The following is a 24,618-nucleotide window of genomic DNA, read 5'->3' as shown; positions in this document are numbered from 1 at the left end:
CGGGCGCTCGGCCCCGCGGACTCGAAGCTGCAGGACGGAGGCAGAGGTCGGAACGGAATAAAAGCAGGTTGTGCCAGCGAGCTGCCTCTTTCTGCTCGAGTCGCCGGGCGGGGAAGGCAGCAGCATCCTCCTGCGGGCTGCTCTGAGCGGGTCACGGGTGGTCCTGGCTGGGTGAGGCTGTTGGTGAATATTTTTGGGGAAAAAAAGGGGTAAAGGTGAGTATAATGACATAATCATCGTGTAGTTAAGCAGGCAGGGGGTGCTGCTTATCCTCCACGTCTCCCCTCGTTCCTATTAGCTGCCCGACCCCTTGGTTGCATTGGTGCAGCTCTTTTCGGGCTGGATTTGGGTTTTTAATTACTTTTTTTTGGGGCTCAGCTCCCCAGCCACATTCAGGTCCAGCAGGCAGAGCCCCGAGGCCAGCCCTGCTCTGGTGACAACAGGGACACGGTGACATTCAGAGCAGGCAGGGCGGGCACCGTGCTGCTGCTCGGGGCTGCCAAAACCTCCCCACAGTGCCCGGGGAGCGCGGCAGTTCTCCTACAGGTCGGGTTGGTGCAGGGATGGGGAGCACACACCTTATTTACAGGAGCTGCAGAGCATGACAGCGAGCAAACAGCTTTCCCATGGCACCATCGAAGCATTTCGGGTGTTTTGGTGAGGTGTTTTGGGTGCTTTTAAGCTGGAATTTGCTGGCTGAGAGCCTCGGGTGAACCTTTTCCCCGCTCTCGATTTTCCAATCTCAGGAGGGGAAAAATGATTCCAAATAAATTATAAAAAAAAAAAAAAAGAACAAATTCATCCATGAAGACAAAGGTCTGGGCGCTTTATTCAAGCACTGGCTGTGCCGCAGCCTTCCTTTTGGGCACCTTCTTGGCCCCTTTCTTCCCTCGCAGCTGCAACTTTTCAGGGTTCCCCTGCTTGGAAGCTGCCTCCGCCAGCAGAGCTTTGATCCCCGGCACCTCATCCGAGAGCCTGGCCGTGCCCGGGGCCGGCTCCTCGCCGCTCTCCAACACCTCCTGGAGCTCCTCCATCAGCCTCAGCGCCTCCCGGTATGTCCTGGGGCTGGATTTCCTCTTCTGCAAAGCAGACGCTGGAAAAAGTGGGAGCAGAGCGATGGATCCTGCCAGCAACTCCAGCCCTGGAAACCCAGGGGGCTCAGGGAGCGGGGCTGGGAGGGGTCCTGAGCAATTCCAGAGGGAATACAGGTGTCTGCGTGGTCTCTTAGAGCCTAATTTATTCCCTTTTCCACTACTCTTTCCCCAATTAGTGCAGGGGGGAGGAGCCAGGTAGGAAACGTGGGCTCGTGATAACAGTTCAGGATCGTGCCACCACAGGGGCTGGGACAGATAAAAGTTGGCCAGTGCCCAAAGACCCAAATCCTGCATCGTCTCAGGGGCAAATTCCACGATTTTTTTCCCTCGGAGACTTATTCCAAGATTGTTTCCCTCGGAAACGGGTATGGGTTACTCCCAGTTGTAGGGTTTTACTCCCAGTTGTAGGGTTACTCCCAGTTGTAGGGCCCAGAGCCTCCAGCAGTGTCTGCTCTGCGTTTCCTCCTCCACAAACCCACAGCTAGAGCACCAGGGGCAACATTTTGGGAGGTCGAGGGGCTCAGGGATGTGGGGTGAGGCTGCAGCAAGCAGGCGAGCCTCCGTTCCCAATACCCGCCGAGCTCAGGGACACCTTTTTGCTCAGATCCTGCCCCAAAACCTGTGGTGACGCGAAGAGGAGAGAGTGGGAGGGTGGGCACGTACCCAAGGGGATGCTGGTGACGGTCGAGGTGTTCCTCATGGCCATCAGGATCCCTTCCAGCACCTCGGCTTTCGTCTTGCGGGCGGGAGGGCCGGGCATCCTCCCGTGCTGCAGGGAAGGAAGAGCAGGAGGCTGCAGCGTGCCTGACGGCCGGGGACACGATCCTCCACCTCCTTCTCCTGCTCCCTCTCCCAAATTAACACAACCCTGTGCTTCTGCAGGAGGTGGGTGAGATGGACTCTAGTTTTTTGGGCCGAGCTGCTCTGTTTTAGACACTGAGCTAAGATGATTGATGTATTAAGCAATACTGGAGCAGCTTTCCACCACCCCAGAGCTGCACCGTTGCTTCAGGGGCACTTCCAGACACCAACAATGCTGTTCTCCCTTCCACATCTGCTCCCTTTACCTTTTTTCGAGGCACGTAGGGCTTCTGCAAGCTGTCCAGGCGTGGCTTGGCATCGCGGTAAATCAGGGGGTGATTCAGGATGTAGTAGAGGGCCTGCACGTTCTTCTGGATCCCTGTGAACCAAAAAGGGGACAACAGCAGCTTTTGCTGCTCTTTTCTTGCTCAGAGCAGACCAAAGCCATCAGCAGCCTGCTAAGAGCCCTCTGCTCTCCTCGCTCACCAACTGGCTCGATAAAATCGGGGTCGGTGTCCCCCCCGAGCAGCTCCTCGTAGCCTTTGTAGCGCTCTGGAACAGCCCAGGGGGTCTCTTCCTCGCCCTGCTCGCTCCTCTTCTCCAGCCTGTCCTCTGCCACGGGTCGTGGCCGGGGCCCAGACACGTCCTCCACCTGGGAGAAGTAAAAAAAAAAAAGAGTTCACAGCAGCATTTTCAGCAGGAAAAATCAACCAGAGCCTACCCTGCTGGGGTCAGAGGGGTCTCCTGGTGGCCCTGAGCCACGCAGCCACCACCTCACGGTGGGAGCAGGCACTGGGAGGGGGAAAGATCCATCCTCATCCTCTGCAGACACACACCTGAGTCATGAAGAAGGCTTCCACCTCCTCCAGGGCTGTGCTGGGAGGCCTGGAGCTGTGTTCCTGGTGCCCCAGCACCCCCAGCTTGCTGCTGCCACCTTCCCTGCTCAGTGCTGTAGGTTTGGGGTCGAGGGGGGGCAGCAGTTGGGGCAGATTTGGAGGCCCAGCTCCTCTCTCGGCTGGCAGAGGCTTCAAGGTTTCAGCAGGAGCCTCCAGCGGCTGCTTCTTGACCTTGGGGAGATGCGACGAGACCTGGAGGGACACAGAGGCAGTCAGGGGACAGCCCAGCAGCAGCTTCAGCCCCTCAAAAATCCCTCAGATGAGGCCAAGGGGCAGAATTGGACCCAAAAACCCAGTTACAAACCTCATCCGGGCAATAAGGGAAGAACTGGGGGTTGGACACCCCAGCCTGATGCAGAATAAAACCCCTCCAATCCTTCCCTCCACCCTAACCAACCCCACTGGGGTCCTGAAAGCTCTTCCCGTGCCCCCACCCTGCCCCAAATACTGCAGCCAGGGTTTTGTCCCTGCCCTAGGACAAACCCCTTTTTCCCTGCCTCACCTTGCGGCTGGCTTTGAGAGGGATGGAGAAGTGCCAGCGCCCCGCAGCCAGGCTCCTGTGGCGAACGAGTTTAATCCCCAACCTCTGCTGGAGGAGCCGGGTCAGCAGAGGAGGCTGCCCTGTTGGAGGCAAGGGTTCATCAGGATTTATCCCCTTGGAGGAGGAACCTTGGATTTTCGGGGGATAAACAGTATTTGGGGAGCAAAATTGAGCCTGAAACTGCATCGTTGCAGTCCTGGTGGGGATTTTAGGGGCTTTTAGGGGCCAGGAGCAGCAGCAGGGCATTGAAACGGTGTTTACAAGAGTCCTGCTCATGGAGTTGCTTTTTCACAATCAAAGCACATTTTTGGGGGCCCTGGGCCAGCAGGGCAGGGGTGTCCAAACACCAAGTGACAATGACAAAGGGGCTCCTGTCACAGAGAGGGGACAGAAGGAGGGACAGGAGGGCAGGAGCACCCCAGGGAGCCAGGTTCCTACCGTACCGCTCCGGGTGGTGGTGAGGGGGTTGTTGTGGAACGTCAGCTCCTTCAGCCTCGGGAAGAAAGCCACGGGTAAGAGGGCTGTCTCAGCTGCAATCTGCAAGAGAAAACGATTTACCACTCAGCTGTCACCAAATCGGTAGAGTTTCACCCCAAAAAACACAGCCCTCCAACACATCAGGGCCCCAGCACTGCGCAGATGCATGCAGCAGGGAGGAGAGGAGGAGGAGGGAGGTGGCATCCCAAAACCAGAGATGTTTTGCAAGCAAGCAGAGCTGCACGATCACACCGCAGGGGATTGGGGTGGTTTTACCCTGTTGGACAGCTCCGGGTTGGCCAGAGTGAGGCAACTCACTCTGCTCTCTCACTCAAAAGAGAGTGAAAAGCTGCCCTCAAAAGAAGAGGGGAGGGAGAATAAAGTGTGCTGGGAAATAAAGAAAAAAGAAAAAAGAAAAAAGAAAAAAGAAAAAAGAAAAAAGAAAAAAGAAAAAAGAAAAAAGAAAAAAGAAAAAAGAAAAAAGAAAAAAGAAAAAAGAAAAAAGGCTCATGCGTTGAGATAAGGATAATTTAATTAAAGGGTAAGGAAAGGGGGAAAAAAGGAGAGGGAGAAGGAGGAGGAGGAAGATGAAGAAGAAGACAAAGATGAAGAAGAAGTCAAAGAAGAAGAAGAAAATGAAGAAGAAGATGAAGACGAAGAAAAAGACAAAGGAAATGAAGAAGAAGAAGAGGAAGATAAGGCAGGGGTTTAGACAATCTGAGCACAATTCAGCTGCCTCGCAGGTGTCCTGTCCCTCCTGAGCGATGCTGGATGCCTGAGACATCCCCGTCGGTGGCAGATGGACACCAGGGAGAGCTGTGCCCCCCTGCCTCAGGGGCCAGGATATCTCCAAGGGAACTAACCTGGGGCTCAGGCAGCTGAATCTGTGCACCCACGCCGAGCCACGGGGCCCAAATCACCTTGTTGAAGGCCAGGCTGAGGCGCTGCAGCTCTGGAAACGGAGCACAAATGTCTCTGTGCACGGAGGGAGCAGGCAGAGTCTTCGAGGCAGGTGGTCCCCCGTCCCTGGAAACACCCTAAAGAGAGGAAAAAGAGGGTGAGGCACCGCTCCAGAGGCTCCGCAAGACACGGCGACACCTCCACGAGCACTGAAACCATTAATATTGGTGCTTCCCCAACTGCTGCCTGCTGTGCTCCAGAGCTTGGGCTTGTGGAGAAAGCCTCTGAGGCAGGAATCAGGCAGAGAGAGGCAGCACATTACCAGTCCAAGGCTCCAGACAGGCTGGAAATTGGTGTCTCAAAGCACAAAACCCCTTTATCACCACGGTAAGGTGGTGACTCTGAGCCAGCTGGTGGCAGTTGGGTGGCAGCTTTGTTCATTCCACAGCTGGTGGCAGATTGAGAAAGGGCCTTTAAAATATTTCCTTAGGAAATCAGTGCCCGCTCAGCGGGGACACGGCAAGGGGAAGCCAAGAGCTCTCATTCCCTTCCTGCTCCCTGCTGCGTGCCTCAAAAGCCCTCAGAAGCCTTCACGTGAACTCCAGGCACCTGAGCTTCGGTCCTTACCTGAGCTGCAGAGCTCACTGCCCCCACGCAGGGAGCCTACGTGTGTGTGTTTGCATGAGGAAAGAGCTCCCCAGCTTCCATTTGAAAGCAATGCAAGTTTAAGCTCAAATATTTAAGGAAAAACTTCCTTATGGCAGACAGTAATTACTTTTAGCACCCAGAGTCCGGGCAGTACTGGTGAGCTTAAAAAAAGAGGGTTGAAGGGAAGGGGAAGGGAAGCTTTGGAGCCTGCACCCCAAACCACAGCTCAGCCAACGGTTCTTACCAGCACCAGGCATCCCTGAAAGCCAGAATCAAGCAGAACCTCTGCAATAAAACACAAAGGGAGGGTTTGGGTGTGCAGTGCATGAAGCTGAGGGCTCAGCTGGCCCCGACCTGGAAAAGCCAGGCTTCAACCGAGCCCTGTCCCACCAAAACAGCCTCAGCGAGGGCAGGGAGAGGCGTGCACTGCTCACCCCTCCTGGCTGGATCCCCGTTGTTCCGTGACACGGAATATTCAAGCTGCCCTTTCTTCCCTTCCAGCTCTTCTGGCACCTCCGTGCCCCGGTGCTGGGGCTGCTGCTGGAGGCTGCTCAGGGACTGGTACCACTCTGCCCTAAAAGTGCCGTCGTCCAGCGCGGGGTGGAGGAAGAAGTGCCTGCTCTCTGCTTGGTGCAGGTAGGGGACCGCTGAAATCCCGTTTCTGTCCAGATTCAGTTCCCTCAGGCTAGAGGAAAGAAGAAATGCACACACACAGAGCCATCTGCTCCTCCTGGCAGCCGCAGGGCAGGGAGCTGGCCCTCGAGCTGCCTCCTCGCTGGGAGCCCAGCAGCAGCTCAGAGCCAGCCCGAAACCCCCGTCCTCCTGCCCCAATCCCCTCCTCTCCTGACGCAATCCAAAAAAATCCAAACCCTGAGTGTAACATCACCACCGGGGCCACAGGAGAGCTCAGGGAAGAGCAGAAACCCAAAACTCTGCACGCCACTCCCCCAGCCTCAGCTTCTTTTGGGAATATCCTGGCAGAGCCAAGAAGCCAGGCCCCATTCCCACCTCCAGGTCACCAGGTGACATCAGGACCTCCCTGCACCCTACCCAAACCCTTCACAGCTCAGCTGAGGGGCACATCACTGCCCCCTTTCCTAGTGGCTCCTCTCTGGCTGAGCCACGAAAGCCCATATTAAAGAACAAGAGCTGATCCACAGCCTTTCCTAGCGCTGCTGCGCTGGAACTAAGCACAAATTGGGGCAGAAAAGGGAAAACGGAGAAAGCAACTGCTGTTTTCTCATATCGGACCTGGAGATCAGCAGACAGCCAGGGCAGGATCTGATTTAGCAGCCATCTGCTGGGTTTGGCTGTTTGCTACCACTCAGTAGCATTTGGGAGTACACAGGGAAGGACCTGAGTGAATCCCAAAGATTTGGGGTTTCTTTTAAAGGTTGTTGCTGTGCGGCAGCTGATGGAAAGAGCTGCCAGCCCCCAAAAGCCAGCGCTGCTGCTGCAAGGTGCTGGCTTACCTGCAGAGATTAGAGAGGCTCAGGAAGACGCCCGGGTCTGACAGGTGATTGTCATCCAGCACCAGGACCTCTAGAGATGGAAATCTTAACTGAGCAGCGCTGTGAATACAGAGAGGCTCATTAATAGCAAAAAGAGGCTCATTAATAGCTCATTAACAGCATACTCAGGCAAAGAGGGGTGAAAAACACATCATCTGAAGTTGCTGGGGGATGATTATCTATCTGCTCCCTCCTCTGAGAGACAGGGCTGGGGCTGTCAGCATTTTTTGAAGAGGAAACTGATATCCTCCCCTAAAAGCAGCTAAATCCAATCAATCTGAAAGGCCACCTAGCTCAGAGCCTTATCTCTGATAGCTGCACACATGCGGGCAAGCTCCATGGGAAGGGTTTAATTAATGAGGAATAAATGAGCACCCTGCTCATGGTGCTGAATCACTGTCTGGAGGTCCCTTTCTGGGTGAGCCATACCCTGGGTGAGCACGATCCTAGCTCAGGGCATCAGGGCAGCCCCACAGCTCCATCCCCTGCCCACCCAGAGCATCCCCTGGGCACACCAGGAGCTCCCAAAGCCCCGTTTGCTGCTTGCACTCACTGCCAGGAGCCTGCCAGGTCCGGAGGCAGCGTCCGAAGCCCGTTGGCCGTCAAGCGAAGGATCTTGAGCTGGGACAAATCCCCCAACGTCCAAATATCCTCAGGGGATAAGTTGTTATAGGAGAGATCCAGGTCCTGAAGGGAACAGAAAAGAGCACCTGCTGGAGCAAAGAACCCTGGCTTTCCCCAGGTGGATGTTAAATCCTTACAGAAAACCTTCCAGCACGCTACCTCCCACCCCACGGCCGATGGCAGCGACCAGGCTGCTCAGGCAGAGGCACTCAGGGCTGGCCAGGGTCCAACCTGGCCTCACGAGCCTTGGAAATTAATTTCCCAGCACCTGGGCTTGTGCTCACGGACTGAGTCACACGCTGAGCGAGCTACCAAAAGCACATCGGAGGCACTTTGGAGACGCTCTCCCACGTCTCGTGGGTTTTGAGACCTCCCGAAGCCTGCAGGCAGGAGGGAGGCCAGGACCACAGCAGCGCGGTGAGCCAGGCTGGCAGAGCCTGCAGAGCCGACCGCCAAGCCACAAACCATTCTTTTGGATGAGCCGAAAAAGAAGCTTTTGAAGGCAGAACTTTCCAGCCAGCAGCAATCACAAACTGTAAAGAGTGAGAGAGAAATCCAGGCAGGGTCACCTCCCTGAAGAGAACAAACCTTGGTGAGGTCAGGACCACTCCAAGCTGGAGGGAGAAGACAACGTCCCGGGCACATTCCTTGTATTTAGGATCCTTTTTGTCCCTTTTTACTTTTTTTTAAACAAACAAGCAAAAAAAAATAAGACTTTTTTGCTGTAGAAAGGCAGCCTGTAACTCAGGGATACTGCACAAACCTACCTGGAGAGGAGGACAGGATGCAGGGAGGTAGAGCAGGGCATGGAGGAGGATGGGGATCTGCCAGGGATCATATAAAATCGGGTGAAGGATGCCACTGGTGACTGAAAACCTGCCTGGCACTGCCAGGATGAGGAATAAAAGAAGGGTGGAGGTGAGGAGGACAACAAGATCTACTGTGGGGAGTCTATGATGGGCTGAGTGGAGAGGATCCCACAGCAAAGGGGGTTGGCACGTGACGGGGAAACAAGGAGTAAAGGGCCGAGTAGTGGGCATCTGTGAGAGGAAGCAAGATGTGAAGGTCCCTGAGACAGCAGAAGAGATGTCCTGGTTTCACAAGGAAGAAGGACGAGAGGATTACCCTGCAATTTAAGAGAACTCACACTGCAGGGACACACATTAATGCTCTGCGTTAGGCTTCGGTGCTATGTGAAGAGGGAGGAGATGAACAAAGTCTCAGGTCCCCCCCATCTTACTTCTAAATGCAGGAAGTCTCCAGCAGTGATTTTCAGATTTCTTAGGCCGTTCAAGGAAAGTTCCAGCTCCCGCAGCCCCGGAAACTTCCGAAATGGCTCTGCAAGAGGAAACAGTCCAGCGAGTGAAGACCAGCAGTAACAGAACAAGCCAGGTCCCATCCAGGTCTGTCACGGACCAAAACCAGCAGGAACAAGCAGGACTCTGTAATATTCTACAATTAGCAGTTGGCAGATTTGAAACAAAATGCCAAATCAACTAGACAATTGTCCCTACCACATATAACGCCCCAACAGCCCACTCCTTAGACATCTGGTTTGCTTTCGTGCATTTCCTTCCTCCCCCAGCTGGATTGTTGCTCAAAGTTACTGACAGCACATTTAGCTTATATGTTTTACTAGCCATAAACAGATTTCCTTCCTTCTTATTCAAATTAACTGAGCCCATGACTGGATTTGGATTCACCTCCCAGCTCCCCCATTAGCCTTCTGAGCCTCTGGGACAAGTTGTTTCATTATGCCATGTTTCTATATATTAAGTGGGGATTTTCTTTGTAAAGAGCTTTGTTTCTAATAACAAAAAGGGTACCACAGCGGCACGCGATTATCATCACTAAAGAGGGAATTAGAGCAAGGATTTCAGCTCAGTAACAGAAAGGAAGCGATTCTGCAAAGAGCTGTATGTGTACCTGAAAACTCTTTGTAAAGCTCTAGACCTGAGTTTAGACAAACTGCCCTGGCTTGAAAAGCAATATCTGCTTTTTGGTAATGCCAAAAAAAAAAAAAAAAACAGATTTATTTTTTACCTTACCTAATGTCAGCAGGTTTTCAGCAGCATTTATAAAAGCAACACAATCAAATTTCTCAAAATCATCTTCTTTAGCCTGGAAAAAGAAATAGATACGTATATTAAAACCGAAGCAAAACAAAATGAAACAAACAAAAGCTGTGAACTGATCTGAAACGAGTGGGTCTCTCCGTGTCTCGTAATGCCTAAATCATAGCACTTTGTTAGGTCTTCCTTTGGTTTTCTGTCTAAGGAGAGCATTTAAAGCACAGCTGAGTTGGTGGCTGGCTTCCAGAAGACCTGGATTAGCTGAGCCCCAAAGCAAAGCCCCCTCTGTGCCCCCACTGCTGACCTTGCTCCCCTGCATGTCACAGGGCTCCTGGGCCACAGCTGATGCCCACAAGTTCCGAGGTGTTTTCTCTGATTTCTGGACTAAAGTAGTATTTTTTTTCAGCTTTCAAGGCAGTTCCCTAATATTTCTTGAGCCTCTGATACTCACAGAGACCAGATTTTGGCTGCTTATGTTCACGGAACACAGGTCAGAAGGGTTCTTCAAACAGTGGTGCTTCATCTGGAAATAAAAAAAATTTAAAAAAAAAAAAGAAAAAGGAAATGTTAAGCCCTGCATCACATCTGTAAGCAACCTCGTATGTCTCTTCCTGAGACCTGAACCCCAAAACCAGACCTCAGGTGTCCCCCTCCTCACGGAGCGATACCCCCAGGTGAGGGTAGCATCTGGAGCCTTGCTTGGGTCACAGCAAGGGGGAAGAAAGTAGCAGGGAGATGAGGAAGGAGAGGCTCTCACCAGAAATGGCTCATCCAGGACATTGTCTTCATTATTTTCTTCCACAGGGGCAGAACGTGGGGGCTTTCTCCTCTGCTGTGCTGTCTCCCTGGTGGTTCCTGGCTCAGCCCAGGCCCGTGGGGTGGCGATGGGTGCCAGCAGCCAGCGCCCAGCCCCTGGCACAATGAAAATGCACAACAGAAATGCAGGGATATAAAATGCTGAGTGACCGTATATTTAAGATAGGAACATGAAAGCTGCAGCCACAGCCACAGAAGAGAAGACGTAGAAATGTGGGCTGAAGAGCCTTCTGGAGGTCTCCAACCCACCCTCCCACCCAAAGCAGGACCATCAGCAACATCAAAGCTTTGCCTAGCAATTCCTCCACCTCCCAGGCTAATTTGGCCTGCACCTCCTCCTAGCGCAGAAGCTTCTGCTAGCATCCAACCTAAACCTGCCAGGCTGCAATTTTTGGCCTCGCTGTACCATCTGCCACTACTCAGAGGAGTCTGGCTTTGTTGTCTTTGTAGCTGTGCTTCAGGCAGCTGTAAGCTGCAACCTGGTCCCCCCTCGGACTCCTCTTGGCAAGACAAAACAAGCTCAGAGCCCTCAACCTCTCCTAAAAGGTTATGTGTTCCAGCCCCTTGACCTCTCCACTATTTCTCAAATACTAGAAGGCATTTCTGCTATTCCTAAGCATTTCGCAGATGTGACTCTCAAACCCCAGAGATGAAGAAGCTCTGGCTCAGAACTGATGAAGAACCATGCCGTGCTATCCATGTGCCTTTCCTGAAGCTTAGATGTTGTTTCCCCCCTGCCATAATGTTGAGATGCCTGCTGGAGCCCTCACTGAACAGATGCCTTAGACATTCTGCCCTCTTCATTTCACTCTTAAACAATTTTAAGACTTTTTAGGCCAGTTTAGGCCTAAAACGTATCTGGCGTGGCTGGTGGATCTGCCCTATGGGCACAACATAATTCTGCAGCACTCAGCATCACCTTCTTTACTGCTGTGCAAAATGTTTCTGGCAGGAAAGCAGTTAGTGGCATAATTGCTTCTGTCACCCATTTTATAGAGTCCCGTTGTAGCCATCTCGACTGCAGTATTCCTGGGAAGAGAGGGAAACAAATAAATGGGATAAAATTTTGACTGCCTCTAGCATTGCTTTGCTGTACAGAGGTAGGCACAAATTAAGTATCAGCTTGTATGCAAAGGAACGCTGTTAGTGACACATGAAGAGCATTGCTTCTAAAATGGAGAACAAAATGAGGCGATAGGCATATGTCTATTATTTTCCATCTCAGGAGAGCAAAATGCAGACACCAGAGAGTGTGGGGGTCAGGCTGTGTGGACAGTGAGTCAGGGAATTTCAGCTTTACCCATTCCTCCTTCCCCCAGCTCTTTTCCATTGCAATCTGAGGCAGCTCTGGGAAAAAAATCACACCCCTTTTAACCCCTGGAATTAAAGTTCAGAGGTGCTACATCGGTAATTAACTGTAGCATGAGGCACAGCACCAGCAGTATGGGTGAAGATGGTGCCTCAGCACCCACAGAGGTGCTCAGCATGATGCTACAACTACCGGGGTCACAGCAGTGAGATCGTGGTGGCACAGGGCATGCAGTGACACATGACAAAATGCTTTTAAATCTCAGGATTTCTGAGGTCTTGCTTCACGGGGGTACAGAGGAAGAAGGCTGTGAAATTGACGTCGCAGGAACGTGAGGGAAGTCAGCCAAAAGCAAGGGTAAGGTATGGGTGTGCTGGAAATTAAGTGCCTTGTGGTGAGTGGGTCACGTTAGGAAATCTCTGAGGTTCGGGTGTTTGTGAAAAACACGTGAGACTTGCTTCTCTTTCAGCTTGAGGTCAGACGAGGCAAACTGGGAGAACTGGAGAAAAGGAGGCTCAGATACCTTAAAGGAAGCTGTAGCGAGGTGGGGGTTGGTCTGTTCTCCCACGTGCCTGGTGACAGGACGAGGGGGAATGGGCTTAAGTTGCGCCAGGGGAGTTTTGGGTTGGATGTTAGGAAGAACTTCGTTACCAAAAGGGTTGTTAGACATTGGAACAGGCTGCCCAGGGAAGTGGTGGAGTCAGCATCCCTGGAGGTCTTTAAAAGACGTTTAGATGTAGAGCTTAGGGATATGGTTTAGTGGAGGACTGTTAGTGTTAGGTCTGAGGTTGGACTCGATGATCTTGAGGTCTCTTCCAACCCAGAAATTCTGTGATTCTGTGTTTTTCCACCCTAAAAGACTTGGTGTGTCTCTGACCAGCACCCCCACATCCCTGCACCACCACACCCCACGCACACCCCTCACACCCCACCTTGCACACACATCTCCCTCAATCCTAACACACTCCTAACCTGTCCCCTACAGCATCCCAGACCCCCAGCACCGCCTCAACACCCACATAGACACATAGAACCCACACAGAAACACACGTAACACCATCTAAACACCCCCACACAACTCCCACAGCCCCACACGCGTCCCAGGCACACGGTGACATTTCCATCCGTGCCCCCGCAGCCCGCAGCCCTCATCCCCCGCTCCTCACCCCGCAAGCCCTGCGCCGCCCGCCCTTTTCCCCCTCTCCCCCCTCAGCCTCCGCGCCGCGCCCGCCATTTTCTCCCCCTCCCCGCGCCGCGCCGTCGCCATGGCAACGGGGGGGGGGGAGGGGGGGCGGTGGAGGACTACAACTCCCAGCATGCCTTGCGCGACCAATCCGCGGTATTAAGCGGGGGAGCGCAGAAAACTACAAGTCCCAGCATGCCTCGCGCGGCCAATCCGCGGCGCCCAGGTCGGCTGAGGAGGAGGAGGAGGGAGGCGAGAAGATGGCGGCCAAAGGCGGCAGGAACGGGCTGCTGGATAAGGTGCGGGGAGGGATGGGGGAGCCCCAGGGGCTCTGCCAGGGCTTGTGGAGGGGGTAGGAAGGCCGGGGAGGGGCTCTTGGTCAGGGCTGGGGGGATAGGAGGAGGGGTAGAGGCTGGAGCCTGGCAGGGGGGAGGCTGCGGGGGGGCGTTGGGGGGGATTCTGCCCCCTGAGGGGCTGGGGGGGCCCAGGCTGACAAGACTTTAAGGTCCTTTCCACCCCAAACCCCTCCCTGAGCCTCATTTGAGCAGCAGCTTTGGTCTCAGCTCTGTTTCAGGTCTCGTGGCACAGCCCCTTTGTTGTGTTTGGGGGTTGTTGGGCCCCTCTGGCAGCTCAAACTCAACACCCGGGGGCTTTTTATTCCATTTTATTCCCCAGAAGACAAAACCAGGTGCCTCTGTGTCAAGAAATATCTTCTGAGACCTTGTCAGAGTGGTTTACATGGCATCTTCCACTCAACTTCAAACTAAGGATGGCTGCACTTGAAAACACTTCAACCCTATTTTCATCTTTTTTATTTTTATTAATCTTTACATACTCCTAATTCCTAACGAGCGCCGTTTCCTCGCGTCTGATGAAGCTGAAGGCCCCCTCGCAGCGTTATCTGTTGAGGTCGCCCTTACCATATGCAGCATCTGGTGGCGTCCCTTGAAATCGGTCGCTTCACCCCCTGGGTAAATGCTTTCAGGGGAAGGCGCCGATGAAATACCTCAGGACATCTCCCAAAGGTGTGCTCAGAGGTTTGAAACGAGAGCGTTTTGTGGTTGTGCTGCAAGTGTCACGCTCTGGAGGCATCCCCGCGCCCTCGGCCACGTGCTGTGTGCCCAAAGGGTGGGTATTTCGGAAGGAAAGGAGGTGGCAGGAGCTGAATCGCTCTGGAAGAGCTCACTGAGAAGTTTTATCAGGGCTTCTGCACGTGCACACTCGAGGCTGCTCTGTTTTCAGCTCCCTTTCTTCTCAGTTCTGATCCAGGAGCCTCCATTTCCTCCCCCTCGATGACTTAAACAAAATTTGGCCATTTTTGGGAAGTGGGCTGTCTGCTGCGGAAATATTCCTGGAAATTTGTCTTCCCAGTCCCTAATTGCTCAAGTTTTCCTCAAACAAACAGCACCAAGGCTTTGAAGTCCTACAGCAGGCTGCTTGTTTCGCACACCTCTTTGTACTTCCCTAATAAGCTAAATCAGGGGGAGTTTAGGGAGGCAGGCACGTTAATTACCTTTTGTTTTTCCTCTCTTTTTGTCCTCCTGGTGTTCTTTCAGCGTCCCTGTAAATCAGGCAGCTCCTCCTGTAACCAGGGCCGCCCCGGGGCTGACTTCGGGGTGGTGTGGCAGCGACCCTCAGGCCCTCAGCACCTTGAGGTTTCACCATACTGTTTCAGAACTGAGTTCACAACCAGGGCCTCGGCCCCTTTTTAGGGTTTGCAAGCCACATCCTCATTCCCAGCCACTGCGGATGTGCCTTCAAGACCCGTTAGAAGTCCCTGACTGTCGGGTTTTAGAAGGGGAAGCTGCTTTCTTTCCCCCTTCTACTAGAAAACACGAACCAGGTGCAATTCAGGGTGTTGGTACAAATCTTTTTTCTTTTTATGACTTCGTTGTTTACGTGTGCAATGCCCGAAGCGTGCTGTAAGCTGCAGGGGGATAATCAAAGCCACGGGGTGTGAACGAGGCTGAGAGGAGAGCAGAAGGAACGAGGCAGGGGGGGAAAAAGGTGAGGTTTGTGCTGTGCCTCGCTTCCGAGACGTCTTGAAACTTCCCCCAGGGTTTGTGGCCTGCTTAGGAAGAGCTTCCCCCGGTGGGGAGGAGAAGTCAGGCCTCTGTTTTGGTGCCTTTTCACTCGATTTTTGACTGAAAGCAGTCAGATCCCACCCGCTTGCCGTCTCACGCCGTGTTGCTGTGCTCTCGTGGACCTTTTTTGGCTTCCTTTAAGCGCCTCCTTCTGCTCCTCTCCCACAGCCTCGGCCCTGAGCGCTGCCCGCAGCCCCAGCCCTGGCTTCTTCGGCCCCGAAAGATTTAGGGAGGAGCTGTGCTGAGGGAGGAGTAACCTCAGGGAGCACCGAGACAGAGGTAAAGGGAAGGCCAAAGCTTCTCCCAGGCTGCAGATGTGTCCCCGCTGCGAGATCCTTTAGTTAAAAGCTGTCACCAGGGCTTCACGTGTCACCTCTGCAAGTCCTGCTTCTCCTCCCATGTGGAGATCAATATCAGACGCTCCCCTCTTCACAAATCCCTTCTCGAAGCGCAGCGTTAGCGGTCCCGTGCCTCCAGGGATGGTTTGCAGGCACCTGTAAAATCCCTTTGCAAATCCTCAGGCTTTTACTAACAAGCCCGGGGCTTTATTTTGAGTCGTTTCCCAACCCCTGAGCTTTATCTCGTTGATATTTTCCAGCTATTTTCAAACCTATCTAGCGAGCTGCCGGCTTTATTTCAGAGAAGAAGGGCAGGAAGCTGAGCCGGCAGCACTGAATCCGTCCTCTCAGGCTGTAGGGAGAAGAAGCAGAGCTCAGCAGACAGATTAAAACCCCCCCGAGGCCTGACAATGAGGTAGATGCACCGGGCTATGATGCCGGGCAAACTGCTGTTGCCAGGAGGCGAGGCTTCACACCGAGAAAACCCCATCCCTGAGGTAAGAGGAGATCAGGGCACGGCCACCAAAGGGGACACGGGGACATTGGGACCTCAGCAGGCTCCCGGGGTGCCGGGTGTTATCCAAGCTGCCCGTTCCTCTTGTCACAGAGCACTTTGGCTGATTTTAGGGGGTGATTCCCCAGCGAGAGCTCTGCGGACAACTTCAGAAGGTGTCAGCGCAGCTCCCTTTTTGTTTAAATTCCCCAGAGAACCTCTGGCTTCTCGCTCTCCTTTAGGAGCAAGCCTGAGAGTGCCGGGACGTTTTCCATCAAGGCTGTCCTCTCGTAGCTCTAGAAACGTGGGAAAACGTTAATCTCAACTTTGGCTCAGTTTTTACTTCTTCAAAACGATTCTTTCAGTGGTCTTTGGGGAAAAAAAAAACAGAGCTGCACCTCAAGGTAGGTCTGGTTTGGGGAACCAAACCGCTCAGGTTCCTGGTGCTGGGAACTCCTCCCCGTTTATTTTGTTCGTTCTTCACAAAAAGCAGCAGGGGAAGGGGTTGGCCAGCTAGAAAGCCTCTTTGGGAGGTGTTTTCCCAAGAAAAAACATCGGCAATAGGAGAAAAACATCGGCAAATAGAAGAAAATCGGCATTTTTCCCTCTCCCTACTCTATCTCGTGATACTTCTGTCCTTGGGGGTTGCAAAGGGCGAGGCATAAAGCTGCTGTAGGTGCTTTTAGAAGGACAAACCAGCATTTGGAGGAGTTCTTCTGTATTTTCTCATGGAAAAGGGTTTGGCTTTCGGTTGTCCCGTGTGCTATAACCTCATAAAGTGGCTTGAAAAATGCAGCCCAGCAGCTGCCCGAAGTATTTCGTAACATCCACCGACAGGAGAGCTTTTGGTGTCTGTTTCAACGCTTCTGGCTGGTTCTTTTGCCCCTCGTAAACCACCCTTGGTGGCGTTTACTGTGCCCCTCATCGTTCCTAGCACGGATCCTGGGAGGTGAGCGCGCTCTTCCCTGTGCGGACACGGGGGGGAGCAGGTCGGGTTTTCCATCTGGTGGTAAAACGGTTTCGTTTGTGTTGATTTCCAGAGGAGGAAACGAGCTTTTCTGACAGGTAAATCCAGCCGGGGAGCTCCAGGAGCAGGAAATAACACGAGCGAGGTTGGGAACTGCTTCCAGCTTTAACCAGTGGGTTGAAATAATGGACCCCTAAAAACAAAGAGGGCTCAGACTCACGTGTCTGACTGTGGCTAGAAGAAATTGCCTCCAAAAATAATAAATTTCAGGGGAAAACTAAGGCCTTGCAGCACCTGAGCCCTCGTGTCTGGGGTTCCTTGTTGCTGCAGGACCTGATTCTGCAGCCCAGTCTGCCTGAAACTTCCTTTCTTTGCCGTGCCTTTATATTTGTCTCCCGTACCCAGGTTGCTGAGGGTCCTTTGATGTTTTCCTCTTGTCTTCCACCCCCAAAGGGGTCCGGTTGTAATTTCTTTGCTCAGAAGCGCTGAGCCCTCGCTGAGCTTTTTGGGGGTGACAGCAGCAACACAGCAAGTCCCGGTTAGACTCGGGTCCCAAACAGCAGCTGGCCTGTAGGATCTTTGGGTTTCCTCTTCCCTTCGTGCTCCCGACAGGAACAAGGCTATTCAAATCCAACCCTAACCCCTCTGCCAAACTCTCCAGGGGCAATTAACTCCCTTGGCTTCCCCTTGCAGTGGAAGATCGACGACAAGCCAGTCAAAATCGACAAATGGGACGGGTCGGCTGTGAAAAACTCCTTGGACGATTCTGCCAAAAAGGTACGTCCTGCCTGGAAACACCCCAGCCTGGAAACACCCCTAGCCTTTGCCTTCTGTAGTTCTAATTCTGTGCTTTGTTTCTTGATTCCCGTGGATCTGAATTGCCAAAGCAGCACTTGTGCTTGCGGCAACAGCGATTATCTGAGCAGATATTAATTATGCACGAGGTTTCTGCTCAGCTGACCCGCACAAAACAGGTGGTTTTGTCTAAAGCCCTTTCAGAAGGTTTGTAAAAACAGATTAAAAAATGTATTAAAAAGCACAAAATCAACCCGGCTGCACGATTCGTCCTCAGGTCCTCCTGGAGAAGTACAAATACGTCGAAAACTTCCGCCTGATCGACGGGCGCCTCATCATCTGCACCATCTCGTGTCTCTTCGCCATCGTCGCTCTCATCTGGGATTACCTGCACCCCTTCCCTGAATCCAAGCCGGTCCTGGCGTTCTGTGTCGTCTCATATCCTTTACCTTACTGGGATCCCATTTAGGATCCCATTTAGGATCCCAGGATATCCCAAATCGGAAGGGAACCCCGAGGATTATCGAGTCCAGCTCCAAATTCGAGTCCAGTCTCGAAGGATTTGGACCCGATGATCTCTTGAGGTCCCTTCCAACCCCTCCAATTCGGTGATGCTGTGGAATTTGCACCAAAAGGGTTTTATTTTCCCCACAAACCTTTCCTTTTTGGTATTCCCACGGGAATCCTGCTGCCTGTGGCGTGGTGATCAGCTGATTCCCAGCCCTTTTCCGTGTGACGGGCAGCACCGTGCCCGTCTGGGTGGTCGTCACCTGACTGTCACACGCTTAAATCGGGGGATCTGTGTGCCGTGGGGATCCAAAGTGCTCCTGGAGCAGAGGTTGGGCAGCAATTCAGCTCGCTCCGGAGCACGCAGCAGCCTCTTGGGCAGCTGAATCACCTCCCTGGCTGCACTGGGCACGTTTCCTAAACTGGAAATCAGCCCTGAACTCCAAAATACCAAAAAAAAATGAAAATAGTGCTCCTAACGCGGCACTGCTGGGTGTGTACACGCACATTTGGGCACTCAGGGTCAGCGTGCCACCGATTTCTCTGCAGCTCCTCCAGGAAAACAGATGTCTGTGGAGGTTTTATGACATAAATCGATGTGGAAGAGGTTTTACAACACAAAAGGATGTGCCAGAGCTGCCCAGAGCTGCCCACAGACCTGCTCTCAAGGGCGTGAGCTCTGGGATAATTCATCTCGCAGCATTTGGGGCGATTTACTTCCAAAAAATGAGGAAAACTGCTTCATTAGTGCCCTGTGCCAGTGCAAAGATCCTAAGGAAGTGCCCCAATAATTATTTAGCTCCCCGTGCTCGTGGGACTTCCACCAGAAAGCTGGCTGGGAATGAAAACACCACGAGAGAGGTGGTTAAAAGACGCTGTTTCAGGGGACCCCAGCTCCTTTTCCTTCAGCGTCTCGGTGTCCTTAACCTTTCCCAACATATTTTGTGATGATGGGCATCCTGACCATCTACACCTCCTACAAAGAGAAGAGTATTTTCCTGGTAGCTCACAGGAAAGACCCAGCGGGGATGGACCCCGATGACGTGTGGCAGCTCTCCTCCAGTCTCAAACGGTACCGGTGCTTCGCTTTGCCTGTCGTTACCCCGTGCTCCACGGCGGGGCAGGAAAGCTGCATTTTGGGTAACTTCAAACAAAATGGGGGAAAATGCCGGTGTCACAGCACCCGGGACGCGAGTTTTCAGCACTGGCTACTGTATCGTGCTCTTTGCTGCTTCCCAGGCAAGCTGTGGTTAATATTTGCCACAAAATTACTCAGAATTACTCAGGGCAGTGATGAGTAAAGCTCCTGCCCGTCTTGTGTGTGCTGTTTCCATCCGTGGCTCTGTGGGATCATCCAAATATTGTCCCTTAGGTTTGTACCTACAAATCTCTTTTACCCCATGAAGATCCCGTCCCTAAAAATGGGAGTTCTCCGAGCAGTTCTCTGCCACGAATATTCACGTTTTGCTTCTTTTTAAATGAGGAGGGAAGGCCGGATCCCTTAAAAAGAGGATAAAAACCCCTTAATTGTGTTATAATTCGGGATATTCTGTGATAATTAAAGCCTGGGTTCGTGCTGGGTGCTGGGACCCCTCCTGGGGATTTCCTCGTGCCAAAAACAAAGTTTCCCCGTTGGCTTCACCTCCGATTTGGGCCCAAATCAGCCAATTCTCCCCGCTCCGCCCGCAGGTTCGATGACAAATACACCCTGAAGCTGACCTTCATCAGCGGGAAAACCAAGCAGCAGCGAGAAGCCGAGTTCACCAAATCCATCGCCAAGTTCTTCGACGCCAACGGGACGCTGGTGATGGAAGCCTACGAGCCCGAAGTCTCCAAGCTGCACGACAGCCTGGCCCTGGAGAGGAAAACCAAATGAATCCCCCCCCGCCGCCGCCGCCGCCTGCCTCCCCGGATCATGCTAAATTAATACCAATAAAGTCCAAAAGCAAAGCTAATTGCCTCGGGTTTTGTCCTGAAATCCTATTTCAGTCCGGAGGAGCCCCCCCCCTACGTGTTTGGGGGCTGCTTCATCTCGTTGGCGTCGCCTTTCGCCGCCTTTTTGCCTTTCTCCTGATGAGCCCTCGGTAGGAATTCGGGACAAAACCCACGTAGGGAACCACAAATTGTCCACCCGCAAACGAGTTTTCTTTATTTTTGTATTTAATTGGGGGGTGGGGAGGGGATGGGGGGGGGATTGTTTTGTATAAAAGCCTTGTAATTGTTGGGAGGGGGGGGAAAACAAACGCTCTGCTTCTGATGGGGCAGGAAAGCTTGCAAACAAGGTGCAAATAAAAGGAAAAAAAGAAGGAATAAAAGGGTTTTTGGAGCTGGGAACGGCGCTGTGCTGTCCAGCTGCCCCCCCCTTTTTACCCCCCCTCCCCGAGTCCCCATCCCACACCCCCCGCTGTACCCCGGCTCCTTTTCTAAACGGATTTTTTTGCAATAAAAGGGTCGAACCGCCTCGAGCCTCTGCCTGAGCATCTCTGGGGTGGGTTTAATTTTTTTTTGGGGGGGGTCGGGGAAGGTCCTTTAAGGGCCCCCCCCTCGGTGAATGGGGCCGGGCGGAGCTAGGGGCGGAGCGGGGCGGGCTCGGAGCGGAGGAACCGGGACGGGAGCGGTGGAGGGGGGGGACCGGGAGCCGAGAGGTATTGGGGGGGGGTCCTGGGGTCGGAGGGTTTAGGGGGGGAGGCAAAAGGTTTGGGGATGCAGGGGGGTATAGGGGAAATCGGGTCCGGGGAGGGGAGAGGGCAGGGAGGGGGCAGCGAGGGTGTTTGGTGCCGGGGGGGCTGGGAATTGGGGGAAATTGGGGAAATGGGGGGGGAAAGGGGGGTGTTTGGGGAGGAATTGGGGGGAATTGGGGAAAGGGGGGGGTATGGGGGTGTTTGGGGAGGAATTGGGGAAAATTGGGGAATTGGGGGGGGATAAGGGGGTGTTTGGGGAGGAATTGGGGGGGAATTGGGGAAATGGGGGGTGTTTGGGGAGGAATTGGGGGGAATTGGGGAAATGGGGGGTGTTTGGGGAGGAATTGGGGAGAATTGGGGAATTGGGGGGGATAAGGGGGTGTTTGGGGAGGAATTGGGGGGAATTGGGGAAAGGGGGGGGTATGGGGGTGTTTGGGGAGGAATTGGGGAAAATTGGGGAATTGGGGGGGGATAAGGGGGTGTTTGGGGAGGAATTGGGGGGGAATTGGGGAAATGGGGGGTGTTTGGGGAGGAATTGGGGGGAATTGGGGAAATGGGGGGTGTTTGGGGAGGAATTGGGGAGAATTGGGGAATTGGGGGGGATAAGGGGGTGTTTGGGGAGGAATTGGGGGGAATTGGGGAAAGGGGGGGGTATGGGGGTGTTTGGGGAGGAATTGGGGAAAATTGGGGAATTGGGGGGGGATAAGGGGGTGTTTGGGGAGGAATTGGGGGGAATTGGGGAAATTGGGGGGGATAAGGGGGTGCAGGGGGGGTATGGGGGTGTTTGGGGAGGAACTGGGGGGAATTGGGGAAATTGGGAGGGTTAGGGGGTTGCAGGGGTGTTTTTTTGGGGGGATTGGGGGATGCAGGGGGGGGTGCAAGGGTGTTTGGGGAGGAATTGGGGAGGAATTGGGGAAACTGGGGGGGGATCAAGGGGTGTAGGGATGGGGGGAGTTCACCCAAAAGGGGTTGTGGGGGTGTTTGGTGTGTAGGGGGGGGGAATTGGGGGAAATTGAGGAAATAGGGGGGTGGATTAGGGGATGAAGGGGTTGGGGGGAGTCTGCTCATGGGGGTGTTTGGTGCCGGGGGAGATAAAAGGAGGGAATGGGGTTTGTAGGGGAGTGGGGCTGGAGGGGTGGCAGGGGTTATGGGGGCCGTACGCAGGTTTTGGGGTCTGGGGGATGTAGGGGGCTCTAAATGGGGCTTGGGGGGGGGTTTTGGGGACGTCCTGGGGGACGGAGGAGGCTTTGAAGTAATGGGACCGAGGGGCTCTGACCCCCTCCCTGCTCCCACCCCACTCAGGTCCCTTCGGGGACAGGAACACGGAGCTGCCACCATGGCCCAGGCCGTCACCTGGCTCAAGGTGAGCCCTGTCCCCAACCCTACAATGAGGGGGGGCCCACGAGGAGCCAGCCCCATCCTTTTACAACCATTAAACCCTTTCCCCCCCCCCCCGCCTCCTCCACGTTCCTCCTCAGCGGCTGTGGGGATCCAGCGAGCACCTGCAGCCCGCGGGGACCCTACTGAGCCCCAAGGAGACCCTATTCAGGCAGGAGGCGGGCGGGGGGGTCACCTACCGCATCCCCGCGCTGCTCCATGTCCCCCCCGCCACCTTCCTGGCCTTCGCCGAGAAGCGCTCGTCCGCCCGCGACGAGGACGCCGAGTACCTGGTGCTGCGGCGGGGCCTCCGCAGAGGCCAGGCGGTTGAGGTAAGGCCCTGAAAAAAGCAAAAAAAAAACCAAAAAACAACAAAAAAAAGCCCAAAATATTAAAAACTGGGGTTGTCGGAGCAGGGTGGTGTTGAGCGCGGCGAGTTTGGGGTTTCGGCGGCGGGGTCCTAACCCCGTTGTCCCCGTTGTCCCCGTTGGCCGCAGTGGGGCCCCGTGGAGGAGCTTTCGGGGCTGGTGCTGCCCGGCCGCCGCACCATGAACCCGTGCCCGGTGTACGAGGCGTCGAGCGGCGTCGTTTTCCTCTTCTGCATCTGCGTGGAGCGGCAGGTGACCGAGTGGCACCAAATCCAAGCGGGACGCAGCGCCGCCCGCCTCTGCTGCGCCACCAGCCACGACCGGGGCCAGAGCTGGAGCGCCCTACGGGATCTCACTGACGAGGCCATCGGGGCCGACCTGCCCCACTGGGCTACCTTCGCCGTGGGGCCGGGCCACGGGGTGCAGCTGGCCTCGGGGCGGTTGGCCGTGCCTGCCTACGCTTACTACATCCACTGGCGGCTCTGTGGGGTGCCGCTGCCCTGCTGTACCCGCCAGCACGCCTTCATCTTCTACAGCGACGACGCAGGACGGAGCTGGAGCAAGGGCTCCTTGCTGCAGGGCATGCAGACGGGCGAATGCCAAGTGGCCGAAATCGGCTGCGGGGATCAAGGGACGGTGTTGTACTGCAGCGCCCGCACGGCGGACCACTGCCGGGCCGTGGCGCTCAGCACCGACCGCGGGCTCCGCTTCGGGCTCCCGGCGCGATGCCCGGCGCTGTGCGAGCCGCTGCAGGGGTGCCAGGGCAGCGTGGTGAGTTTCGACGCGCCCGACGGTGCCGAAGACACCCAGCACTGGCTGCTCTACTCCCACCCCACCGACCGGTGGCACCGCCGCGATTTGGGCATCTACGTCAACACCGCGCCGCCGGACGAGGCGGGCTGGAGGCACCCGTGGGTGCTGCAGGAGGGACCCTGTGGGTATTCCGACTTGGCCGCCTGCCCCAAAAGCGTCTTCGGGTGCTTGTTCGAGTGCGGGGCCACCAGTGCCTGCGAGGAGATCGCCTTCTGCCTCTTTGCCCTGAGCACCGGCGGCGGTGCCGACGCGCCGTGCCATGGGAATGGACCCGTTTTAGAGGTTTTGTCCCCAAGGGATGGAGACGATGGCGGGGAGACCTCAGAGAAAGCTTTTCTAGGTGTGACCCCGCAGGAGAAGCGGGGTCATGTGGATTTTAATTGATGTATTCGTTTTTTTAATGGGTGATGTGCATCATTGGCCGCCGTGGGGTTGGTGGGAGCTGGGTGCGGTGGGACCCCGGGGTGGCACCAGCCCGCGCCAGGTCCCGAAACACTCCTCAAAAATCAGCATTCCCCCTCATTGTGGCAAAAAAGCAGAAGATGGCACAAAAAGCACCGTGGGGAAAATCCAAACGTGAGGTTTTAGTTACAAGTTCCTGCCTCCCTCACGTGGCATGAGACGATTCCTCTTTTTTACATTTTTTTCCCCCAGTTTTCCATTCCCTGAGTTTTTCCTGCAGGGGAGGGCGCTCAGGCCTGAGCCCAGCCGCAGGGGACAGGCGGTGGCTTTGTCCTTGGGGGTGATGGTGGCAGCTCAGCACGGGCTCACCTCCCTCTGCCACCAGCAAATAAAATCCTATAGAGATGGGTGGAATCCGACCAGTCTTGGGTGGCAGAAGGAGGCAAGTGGGACAGTGTAAGGACATGGGAGATGGCATGAAGGGATGTGGGACAGGGGGGAAGGGGACATGGAGTGATGGGGACGTGGGACATGGGGTGAAGGGGACGTTACCCAGACCCTGGAGCAGAGAGGCTCACAGCGATGCCCGTCATGTCTCTACACCCATCGTGCACTTGCACCCATCGCAGTCCTGAACCTCCCCACTTTTGCAGAATCACCGAATCATCTAGGTTGGAAGAGCCCTCCAAGATCACCCAGCCCAACCTCTGACCTAACACTAAAAAGTCTTCCACTAAACCCTGTCCCCCAGCACCACGTCCAAGCTCTCCTTGAACACCCCCAGGGACGGGGACTCCCCCACCTCCCTGGGCAACCCGTCCCAAGGCCTGACCGCTCTTGCTGAGCAGAAATGTCTCCTCATTGCCAACCTGAGCCTCCCCTGGCACAACTCGAGGCCGTTCCCTCTGCTTCTGGCCCTGG

At 54.5% G+C, this 24,618-nt stretch overlaps 3 protein-coding genes across 3 annotated transcripts; 2 read left to right on the top strand and 1 right to left on the bottom strand.

Moving 5' to 3' along the window:
* Nucleotides 1-827: 827 nt before the first annotated feature.
* On the bottom strand, nucleotides 828-12,923 carry XRRA1 (X-ray radiation resistance associated 1). Its single transcript, XM_032207746.1, has 18 exons — nucleotides 12,856-12,923; nucleotides 11,300-11,409; nucleotides 10,322-10,476; nucleotides 10,016-10,087; nucleotides 9,541-9,613; nucleotides 8,733-8,830; nucleotides 7,422-7,555; nucleotides 6,830-6,928; nucleotides 5,792-6,042; nucleotides 5,602-5,642; nucleotides 4,730-4,846; nucleotides 3,776-3,869; nucleotides 3,294-3,412; nucleotides 2,732-2,983; nucleotides 2,382-2,547; nucleotides 2,162-2,274; nucleotides 1,758-1,863; nucleotides 828-1,093 (listed from the first exon to the last, which is right to left on the bottom strand). Exons 1-18 carry the CDS (start codon nucleotides 12,921-12,923, stop codon nucleotides 828-830), a joined length of 2,334 nt encoding a protein of 777 aa, XP_032063637.1.
* A 181-nt stretch (nucleotides 12,924-13,104) lies between these two features.
* On the top strand, nucleotides 13,105-20,516 carry SPCS2 (signal peptidase complex subunit 2). The gene is made up of 5 exons (XM_032207769.1): nucleotides 13,105-13,171; nucleotides 17,448-17,531; nucleotides 17,827-17,987; nucleotides 18,994-19,128; nucleotides 19,746-20,516. Exons 1-5 carry the CDS (start codon nucleotides 13,133-13,135, stop codon nucleotides 19,930-19,932), a joined length of 606 nt encoding a protein of 201 aa, XP_032063660.1. The 5' UTR covers nucleotides 13,105-13,132; the 3' UTR covers nucleotides 19,933-20,516.
* Nucleotides 20,517-20,679: 163 nt separating this feature from the next.
* On the top strand, nucleotides 20,680-23,696 carry NEU3 (neuraminidase 3). Its single transcript, XM_032206843.1, has 4 exons — nucleotides 20,680-20,701; nucleotides 22,040-22,100; nucleotides 22,216-22,446; nucleotides 22,612-23,696. Exons 2-4 carry the CDS (start codon nucleotides 22,074-22,076, stop codon nucleotides 23,677-23,679), a joined length of 1,326 nt encoding a protein of 441 aa, XP_032062734.1. The 5' UTR covers nucleotides 20,680-20,701; nucleotides 22,040-22,073; the 3' UTR covers nucleotides 23,680-23,696.
* Nucleotides 23,697-24,618: the final 922 nt, after the last annotated feature.

This window comes from Aythya fuligula, chromosome 1 (genome assembly GCF_009819795.1).
Source record: "Aythya fuligula isolate bAytFul2 chromosome 1, bAytFul2.pri, whole genome shotgun sequence".
NCBI lineage: Eukaryota > Metazoa > Chordata > Aves > Anseriformes > Anatidae > Aythya > Aythya fuligula.
Note: the sequence above shows the minus strand (reverse complement) of the source record. Positions and strands in the feature narration are given on the sequence as shown.

Excerpts from the sequence above, each read along its gene's own strand:
- NEU3 (XM_032206843.1), top strand. The coding sequence starts at position 22,074 with ATGGCCCAGGCCGTCACCTGGCTCAAG. Across the intron at positions 22,101-22,215 it reads AGGCCGTCACCTGGCTCAAG|CGGCTGTGGGGATCCAGCGA; the intron begins GTGAGCCCTGTC and ends GTTCCTCCTCAG. Across the intron at positions 22,447-22,611 it reads GCAGAGGCCAGGCGGTTGAG|TGGGGCCCCGTGGAGGAGCT; the intron begins GTAAGGCCCTGA and ends CGTTGGCCGCAG.
- XRRA1 (XM_032207746.1), bottom strand. The coding sequence starts at position 12,923 with ATGGCGGGCGCGGCGCGGAGGCTGAGGGGGGAGAGGGGGAAAAGGGCG. Across the intron at positions 10,088-10,321 it reads TCCTGGATGAGCCATTTCTG|ATGAAGCACCACTGTTTGAA; the intron begins GTGAGAGCCTCT and ends TTTTATTTCCAG. Across the intron at positions 2,984-3,293 it reads CTCTCAAAGCCAGCCGCAAG|GTCTCGTCGCATCTCCCCAA; the intron begins GTGAGGCAGGGA and ends GTGTCCCTCCAG.
- SPCS2 (XM_032207769.1), top strand. The coding sequence starts at position 13,133 with ATGGCGGCCAAAGGCGGCAGGAACGGGCTGCTGGATAAG. Across the intron at positions 17,532-17,826 it reads TGGACGATTCTGCCAAAAAG|GTCCTCCTGGAGAAGTACAA; the intron begins GTACGTCCTGCC and ends ATTCGTCCTCAG. Across the intron at positions 17,988-18,993 it reads CTGGCGTTCTGTGTCGTCTC|ATATTTTGTGATGATGGGCA; the intron begins ATATCCTTTACC and ends ACCTTTCCCAAC.